General features: G+C 53.2%; 1 protein-coding gene across 1 annotated transcript; it reads left to right on the plus strand.

Moving 5' to 3' along the window:
• Positions 1-7,521: 7,521 nt before the first annotated feature.
• Positions 7,522-8,445, plus strand: LOC311428509 (olfactory receptor 14C36-like; the record flags this gene model as incomplete). The annotated part of the gene is made up of 1 exon (XM_084539922.1): positions 7,522-8,445. The coding sequence occupies one exon, from the start codon at positions 7,522-7,524 to the stop codon at positions 8,443-8,445; it is 924 nt and encodes a 307-aa protein (XP_084396048.1).
• Positions 8,446-9,635: the final 1,190 nt, after the last annotated feature.

The following is a 9,635-nucleotide window of genomic DNA, read 5'->3' on the forward strand; positions in this document are numbered from 1 at the left end:
GTCGGTGAATGTCTGACTGGAACCCCAGATGGTTAACGTGTTGTTGGTGAATGTCCGACTGGTTCAGTACCCTGAATCCGACCGGGCCCGTAATGCTTAATCAGCTACACCCCTTAACGCGACAACCCTGAATCAAACAAGCATCTCCCTTGGGCACGCAAGCACATCTCCTAGGGTACACAAGTGTCTCCAAATAGCACTCAAGCATTTCTATGCAGACACCAGGAAACTTTCAGGATCACAAATCCATCTTCCTGGGACGTCCAAGAAGCTCCCTGCATCACCCAGATGTCTCCTTGGAGAAACCAAGCATCTCCCTGCGCACCCAGGGAGCATCTGGGCAGAGCAGCCAAGAAGCCCAGGGAGCACCCAGATTGTTCTTGGGATAGCCAAGAACCTCCATGGAGCAAGAAAGCATCTCCTGAGGCACCCAGGCACCTCAGGGGTGCACAAAAGTGTCTCCAGCACGCACACCAGCACGTGTTTTGAGAACACCAGCATCTCACCGGGGAATGGTCCATGGAGCACCCAGCACACAAGTATGATCTCAGGGAACACAAGCAATGTCAGGAATGCAGCACCCAGGCACCCCCTTGGAACACAGGCATCCCCCTGGAGCAGAGGAATGTCCGAGGCTGAGCAGGGCCAGAGTTCCGCTGCAGCCTAAGCAGGGGCTGGAGCTCAGCAGCTGCTTGAGCAGGGGCTGTCTTTGAGCAGCCCCACAGCACAACAGGAACCAAGAAATGTTGTTGTAGACCTTCCTCCTAAGTGTGATATGAAGGTTATTGGGTGTCCTGGGAAGATATTTGGGCATCTTGGGGAGACGCTTGGTTGCTCCGGGAAGAGGCATGGGTTCTCCAGGGATACATTTTGATGTCAGGGGAGGTGTTTGGTTGCCCCGAGCAAGACAGTTGGATGCTCCAGGAAGGTGCTGGATTCCCAGGGGAATTGCTTGTCTGCTCCAAGAAGATGGGTGTTGTGCCCAGGAAGGTGCTTACACGTTCCACCGAGATGCTTAGGACCTGCAGGGAGATGCTTGAGGGACCAGGGGAGAACCTTGGGTGCAGGAGGGATATTCTTATGTGCCCTGGGGAGGGAGGTGCTTGTGTGCCCTGGGAATGTCCTTGGGCTCCCTAGGAAGATGCTCTTATTCCCCCTTGGGTGCCCCAGGAGGTGCTTGAGTAATGCAGAGAGCAGTTTGTGTCCTACAGGGACGTGCTGGAGTGCTGTTGAGTTCCCTGGGCTGGTGCTTGTTTGCCCTGTTGAGATGCTTGGGTGCTCCCAGGAGGTGGCTGATTGCTCCAGACTGGCGCTGGAGTGCTTGGCGGAGAGGTATGTTTCCTCAGGTGAGAAGCATTGGTTTACTGGGGACATGTTTGTGTACCCCTGGGAGGAGCTTGTGAACAACAGGGAGCTGCTGGGGGTCCCTAGGCAGGTGCTTGGATGCCCCTGGAGTTGCTTGTGTACCCTGGGGAGATGCTGTGGTGCATGAAGGAGATGCTTGGGTGCTCCAGAGACATGCCTGGGTGCCCACGTGTTGTGCTTTGTTGCACCAAATCAATGGAAATTTGAGTGCTCTGGGAATGTTCTTGAGTGCCTCTGGGAGAAGACTTTGGGATCCAGGAAGGGGCTCGGATGCCCTGAGGAGATGCCAGCATGCCCTGGGAAAATGCTTGGGTAGCCCAGGAAGATCCTTGGTCTTCAAGAGAGGTGCCTGGGCTCCCCAGGGAGATGTTGGGCTGTTCCAGGGAGGTGAATGGTTTCTCCAGGGAAGTGCTGGCTTCCATCCAGGAGATAATTGTGTGCTACAAGGATGTTCTTGGGTGCGTCATGGAGATGGCTGTGTGCCCATGAGTGATGCTACTGTTCCCCAGAGAGGTGCTCTGTTCCTCCAAGAAAGTTTTGGGGTGAAACGGGGGAGGTACATTGCCCTGGGTCAAACAATCATCTCCCTGGGTACAAAAACATCTCCCTGGAGAAAACAAGCACCTTCCTGGAGGACCAAGGAGTTCCTCAAGGTCTGTAAGCATTTTCCCATGGCACACAAGCACCTCTCTGGGGACCACCAGTACCTTCCTATGGTTCACAAGCACCCCTCTGGAGCAACCAAGCATCTCACAGGGACAGACAAGCACCTCCCTAAGGCACTGAAAAGCACATTTTGTGCACTCCAGCACCTCCCTGGAGGTGCACAAACCACCCTCTGCAGTACTCAAACATCTCATGGGGCGTTCACGTGACCCCAGAGGAATAGAGCATCTTCCTAAGAAGCCCAAAGATATTCTCAGGGGACCCAAGCTGCTTCTTCCCAGGGCATATAAGCATAACCCTGGGGCACAGGAAAAGCCTCCCCGGAGCACATACCTTTCTTCCCTCATAATAAAATGTTCTGCCCCTGTCACCCAAGCATCTCCCTGCGGCACAGAAGCACCTCCCTGGAACACCCAAGCACCTCACTGGAGCACTCAACAATCTCCCCACTGCACTCCTACATCTCAGTGGAGAACCCACGCATCTCCCATCTCCCCAGGGCTCCAAAACACCACCTGGGGCACACAAAGCTCTCACTGCAGATGGGAAGCACCTCCCTTGGCACCCAAGAGCTTCTGTGGGGTGCACAAGCACCTACCAGGGTCATTCAAGTATGACCATGAGGCACCCAGGCATCTCCCCAGGGGACACCAGCATTTTAGTGGGGCACTCATGAATTCCCTCTTAGCACTCAAGCATCTCACTCCAGATGCACTGACAAATTCTCCCAGACAACTGAAGAGTTGTTTACAAAAGTCAAGACCCTAACAAGAGCACTGAAACATCTCCCCAGGGCACAAAGGAACATCCTTCAAGCACCCAAATACCTCAAGCGTTTCCCCAGAGAATGCAAGCAGCTATACTGAGGAACAAATGAGGACTTGAGGACTCCACTATCAGTCCAGGGCACACAAGCACCTTTGGGGAAAAGAAGGCACCACCCTGGAGCACCCAAGCAGTTTATTGCAGCACCTGACTGTCTCCCTGGACACAAAAGGTTCTCCGTGGAGCACTCAGTCTTTAAGAACCAGGCTCCTGCCCTGGAGCATTCAAGCACCTCTGGGTGAACACAAGCACCTCTTTGGGCACCTAAGCATGTCCCCTGGAAAATCATGCTCCTCCTGATGTACTCAGACATTTCCCCAGGGATACTTAGTTCCTTGCTGACTCACCAAGCATCTCCCTGGAACACCCAAGGTCCACACTGGAGAAAGTTAGAATGGCCGTGGGGTCAACAAGCACCTCCATGGATGAGAGAATCAGACAAGTGTGGAGATGCTTGAGTTCCCTGGGAAATTCCTGCCTGCCTACGTGAGATGATTGTGGCACACAAGGAATTGCTAGAGCCTGCAGCAACCAAGCACCTCCAGGGGTCACAAAAGAAACACTCATGGGCACCCCACCATCTCCACAGGGCATGCATGAACATCCTTGGAGCTCCCAAGCACCTCCCTACAGCCATCAAATACCTCCCAGGAGAAGCCACACATCTTCCTGGGATAGCCAAGGATCTGCCTGGGTCACCCTCGAACCTCCATGGACTCCCTAAGCCCCTCAGTTGGGCACAACACATGTCTCTGGGGCACTCAGGCATCTCTTTGGATCATGCAAGCTTATGCAAAAGGTAGACAAGCATCTCCCAGGAGAAGCCAAGGACCTCCTTGGGGGTAACCAGGCATTTCCACAGGGCACCCAATCATCTTCCCAAGGGAAACAAGCACCTCGCTTGAGGCACCAAGCACCTCTGCACAACAAGCATCTCCCTGGAGAAATAAGTATTTCCCCCAGACACATCCCCATCGAGTACCCAGGCACCTTCCTGCAGCACCCAAACATCTCCCCGCGACATCCAAGCACCTCCCTGGAACACACAAGCAACATTTTTGAAACACCTAAGCATATCACTGGGGGACTTAGACTTCCTCTAAGCTCGGGATCAGTACATCCTGACCAGAGAGAGGTCAAGCAAGCTGTGTGGTAGACCTGTGTTGTGTTCACTTCCCCACATGCTGTTTCTTTCTTTATCATTTGGCACAAATGACCAGGTTTGGCACCCATCACTGCCCCCCCTACATCATCTCTTGGTGCATTGGAAAAGGTCCTTGACCAGATGAAATGGAAGGAGCAGGTCCTCTGCTTCAGCATACCTTTACACAAAATATCCAGGAGGATTTGGGAGCTTCTTGAAAACATCTTGATGGAATGGGAGACAGGGGAGCCCTGCAGGACCTCATGTTATAAACCAAGATGAGGTGCTCAGGAGTGTAAAAGGCAGGGATGAGAAGACAGAGGTGAGGCTACTGAGAGAGGGGACCAAGGCAAAGCAGAGGCCTTGAGGTGAGCAAACTTGGGCCTGTTGGTGGGCCTGCGTGGAGGAATCCAATGGAATATGGCCTTGCAGAGAGGAGTGGTACAAGGAGCAGCTTAATGCTTGAGGATCTTCTCTTTGAACCCAAGTGCTGTCCACCCAGACACAAATGAAGTCAAGAAAAAGTGGCAGGAGCCTGTCACGGATGAGGAAGGAGCTACTAACCAAAACCAGAGAGAAGAAGGAAGCAGTTAAACCACTGCATCTGGGTGCCTTCCATTATCATTGATGCTGACAGAGGTTCAGTGATTCAGTGTGGGAGATTTCCATTGGAAGTTATCTGCTCAGGGAACGTGAGGGGATCTTGGCCATGGACCCTGCTCCTGGCTTTACACAGGGTTCATGACCAGCTGCTGGAAGAATCCACATTGCATGTGTGTCTGTAGAGATATATATTTCCCCAGAAAATACCCTAGCATACAAAGAGCCCAACACATGTTGCCTCTGGTCCTGGCTTTGCTTGCTTCATAGTGTCATTGGGTGTTTCAGAGATGGTTCTCATGGTAATTGCCTGGGTAGGAAATTCCACTTAAGAAGTACCTCCCTTAGTGCCTCTGGAGTCCTAACACTCCTCACACTGTTATCTTGTGAGAGTCACCACCATCAGGGTGAGCCATCTGCACCTGACCATGAACAGCTGACAAAAGGGAGCTTCAGGGCAGGGGAGCCTTGGGAATCTCCAGCCTTTAGCTGACAGAAACCCCCTGAACATGGCAAGGAGCTGTGGCCAGTGCTGCACGTGGGGCAGAATACCTGCATCCGTCAGGGTAGGGTTGGACGTGAGCAGCTGAGGGGGGACCCTGAGGAGAAGTGCCTGGGTGCTACGAGGACACCATAGGAGCCAGTGGGACATGCTGACAGGGAGGAAGGCCGGCTCCTTACGGGGCTGCACTAGAGGCAGCGGGGGCCACCCAGGCCACTTGGGTTATCATCCTCCTCGACTCAGTGCTGCTGTGGCTACCTCTGGAGCAGTTTGTCCCAGGGTGTGGCTCCAGGTTTTGGAGGAGTGCAGAGGAACTCAAGAGAGTGGAGGGGAGGTCTGCCAGGCTTCAGTGGTCGAAGTTCTCCATCTGTGTGGGGAGGTTGAGAGACCTGGGCTTCTTTGGCCCTGTGGCATGGAGGCAGTAGAGGAGTAGACTGAAACTGGTTTCAGAGCACGTGGAGCTTTTCTTTCTAGTGGGAAAGAGTATAAGAAATATCAAGTGCATCAAGTGCAGCTTGGGGCACTGAGATTGGGTCTGAGGAGAAATCTTTTTTTTTGCACCTGTGGTGCTACAGGTCCCCCAGAAAAATTCTGGATAACCCCTTGGCTTTGTATTTCATGGAATTCCCAGGGCAGATGCAGAGACATCAGTCAAGGCAGGGAGGTGCTCAGGTGAGAGCAAGGTGGGGAAGCAAGGTAGATGTCAGAGGCCAGCAAGGAAGGAAAAAGTTGCACATGCATGGGATACCATAGAAGACCCTGTGGTGGTTATGGTCAGGGATATTTTGCAAGGTTGAAAGCCTTCAACAGAGCTAACAGCTTTGTGTGCTGGGCTCTGGCTTTAGTCTCTGTCATGGAGGCCTATGAGGAGACACCTTCTCCTTACAGCATCACAGTTTCATTGCCTCCTCATCCTCCTTGGGGAGCCTAGGAGATGTCCTCCTGTAGCCTTGTGCTTGGCATTGCCCATCCCCATATTGCACTGACCCAGGAAGAGCCCTAAACCCCACTGGAGGGACAGGATCTCCCTTCCCAGGGGCTGGAGTCAGGGTCTGACTGGCTCACATCAAGGTTTCCTCAGCCTCAGGTCCACGTTTCCTTGGCCTTGGTCTCCCTGTAATCACTGCCTGCACTTTTCTGCTCTAACAAGGCCATGGGGAGACTTTGTCAGTAATGTCCCTCAGTGGAATCATTAAGGCTGTGAGAGGCTTTGGAGTTTGCATCAGACTTGGACTACTTGAAAAGCTGCTTCAGCCACTTAGCTCCTCTGCCAGGGGCAGCAGGGCTGGGGGCACTGCCTGCAGCTGGCATGGGGGAAGGAGAGAGAAGTGGGAGAGAGGTTCAGGGCAGCCTGGGGGGGAAGGTAGAGGAGAGCTGGCAGGGAGAGAAATCATCAGAGCCACCTCCCCACGGTAGGTCTCTGGGTACAGGGCAATGCTTCGGCATGCCCTGCCAGGCTCTCCTGGAGCTGGCACAGCCCTCAGCAGATGGGAGCTGTCAGGAGTACAGTCAGTGTTGGAGTTGAAGGGCATGCAGGGCTTGTGTGCTGCAGGGTCAGCGTGCAGGGCCCGAGGGCTCCCTTCTCTTGGGGCTGGCTGCAGGCTGTGCAGCCGGGGGTGCAGGCAGGGGTGCCCAGGGCTGTGGTGCAGAGCAGGGTCCCTGCTGTGCCCCAGGGGCTGTGTGCCAGGGCAGGGCCTCTGCTGCCTGCCAGGCTCAGCACTCAGCCTGGCCAGGGAGCTGCCCAGGGGCTGCGGGGAGAAGCTGCGGGTGGAAGGAGCTCCCCCGGCATGGCAGGGCAGGGTCCTGCTGCTGCCCAGAGCCTGCTGCCAGGGACAGGCTGCTCACAGCCCCACACCTCCCCAGGGCACTGCACAGCAGAACTGCAAGGCAAGACCTACCTGAAGGCAGTGCACCTTCTACAATCTCTGCTTCCATTTTCCTACCTGTGTTGTGAGTGAGAGGGATGGTAATGGAGCTGTAGTATCTGTATAAGAAACTAAGGCTCCTGGAGCATTGCTGCTGCTCTGAGGCACCTCACACACCTTAGCCTACAGACAGTACCAACATCAGCTTTGTTGTTTTTTGAGGAATTATTTGACCTTCTCCTCATGACCTGCAAACTGGGAGATGTCCCTGGCCAGCAGACTTCTCAGATCACTCCAGGTTCCCTTCTAAGTGTTGCTGCAGACCAGGGCTGACTGCCGCAGAGCTCACAGCAGAGCACCCTGCTTGTTGTGGCACCCTCAGAGCAACAACCAGACATAAGACAAGGAGCAGCAGAAAGATCCTCCTGAAATGAATGAGGCAGTGTTTTGCTTTGTGGGGTGTTTCTTGAGATATGTAGTGGTCCAAAAGAAGTCCTTAAATTTTGCACTGTCATTTCTTCCTTTTGTCAGGCTCCCTTGCCCAAAGGTAGGAAATGTGTAACACCAGCTCCATCACTGAGTTCCTCCTGCTGGCATTTGCAGACACACGGGAGCTGCAGCTCTTACAGTTCTGGCTCTTCCTGGGCATCTACCTGGCTGCCCTCCTGGGCAACGGCCTCATCATCACAGCCATAGCCTGCGACCACCGCCTTCACACCCCCATGTACTTCTTCCTCCTCAACCTCACCCTCCTCGACCTGGGTGGCATCTCCACCTCTGTTCCCAAAGCCATGGCCAATGCCCTCTGGAACATGAGGACCATTTCCTATGCAGGATGTGTGGCACAGCTCTTTCTGCTACTCTTTTTCCTTCTAGCAGAGTTTTCTCTTCTCGCCATCATGGCCTATGATCGCTACGTTGCCATCTGCCAGCCCCTGCACTACGGGACCCTCCTGGGCAGCAGAGCCTGTGCCACCATGGCAGCAGCTGCCTGGGGCAGTGGCTTTCTCAACGCTGTGCTGCACACTGCCAATACATTTTCAATACCTTTTGACCAAAGCAATGCCCGGGACCTCTTCTGTGAAATCCCCCAGATCCTCAAGCTCTCCTGCTCAGACTCCTACATAAGGGAAGCTGGGATGATTGTGCTTACTGCTTTTCTAATGTTGGGGTGTTTTATTTTCATTGCTCTGTCCTATGTGCAGATCTGCAGAGTTGTGCTGAGGCTCCCCTCACTGCAAGGACGGCACAAAGCCTTTTCCACGTGCCTCCCTCACCTGATCATTGTCTCACTGTTTGTCAGCACAGTCATGTTTGCTCACCTGAAGCCCCCCTCCATCTCTTCTCCTTCCCTGGACCTGGCGCTAGCAGTTCTGTACTCGGTGGTGCCTCCAGCAGTGAACCCCCTCATCTACAGCATGAGGAACCAGGACCTCAAGGATGTAATGTGGAAACTGATGACTGGGTGTATTTCATAAGCCATAAGCTTACTGCATTTTTCTGAAAATTGCTCATAATGTTACTCATGATAGGCCAAGCCTGGTTTCTATTCTTGTCTTGCGGTATTTTTTTCCCAGTTTATTAGAATTGTTGTTTACCATTAAACCTCACTATTCATTGTGCCTGTGTATTTAAACCCATTTCACCCAATTATAATGACTCTCACTCACCAAGGTGATTGGCTCCAGGGCAGACACCTTCTGCATAGGAGCAGGGGAACTGCGGTGTGCAGGGGTTTCCCTTCAGTACTGCCCCCCTCTGTAGTTTGAAGACAGCCCTTCAGGAGCCAATTGGGAGACCCTAGGGAGCATGAGCAACCAGAAATGCTGTGCACAGAGCAGGCAAACAAGACATTAGGTACCAGTCAGGGCATGTTGTGGCAGTCTGTGTGGCAGTTCATGCAGGCAGGGTGCTGCAGTGAGTTCCTGTGACAGACCGCTCAGGGCAAACAGCAGAAGGCCACCTCCACACTTTCCAGAAAGGAGGTGGGGACCCAAACTGAACTTCCAAAAAAGTACACAGCTGTCCAGGTGTCAGGCTGCAGGGAGTGCCAAAGCTTTACACCACCATTGGACAGCTGCAGAGACAGCAATTGCGTAAGATATGAGCAGGTGGAAGACCTGCTCTGCATGGTAGCTGAGCTATGAAAAGAGGTTATAAAACTTATGAACATCTAGGATTCAGAGAGGGAGATAGACTGTTGATGCCTAACTCTGGCCTCTGTGGAACAAGAACAGGCACCAGGAATTTCCCAACTCAAAGGGAATGAAGTATCCATCCCTCAGCAGACACAAGGCAGAAGGATATGAATGAAAGGAAACAAGTCCAGGCTCGAGGTGGCTGGTAAAATCCTCCTTCACCCATATCACCCTATCAGGTAGACCTGAACAACAGATATAAGGCCCTGGAGGCTAAAAGGCAATCGATGGATGGAGAAGGCTACAATCCCCCTCCACCAGATATATTGCTAGGGTTGGAAAGGCCAACCCCCTCTATAGTGACCACAGACAGGAGGAAGAAAAGGAGAGTTTTAGTTGTGGGTGATTCAACAATCAACGAAACAGAGGGTCCAATATGTAGAAGGTACCCTCCTCTAAGGGAAGTCTGCTGCCTTCCTGGGGCCCGGGTTAAGGACATCACAAGGAGATGACAAGGAGACATCATTAGG

This window comes from Aythya ferina (assembly GCF_964211825.1).
Source record: "Aythya ferina genome assembly, contig: HAP1_SCAFFOLD_88, whole genome shotgun sequence".
Lineage (NCBI taxonomy): Eukaryota > Metazoa > Chordata > Aves > Anseriformes > Anatidae > Aythya > Aythya ferina.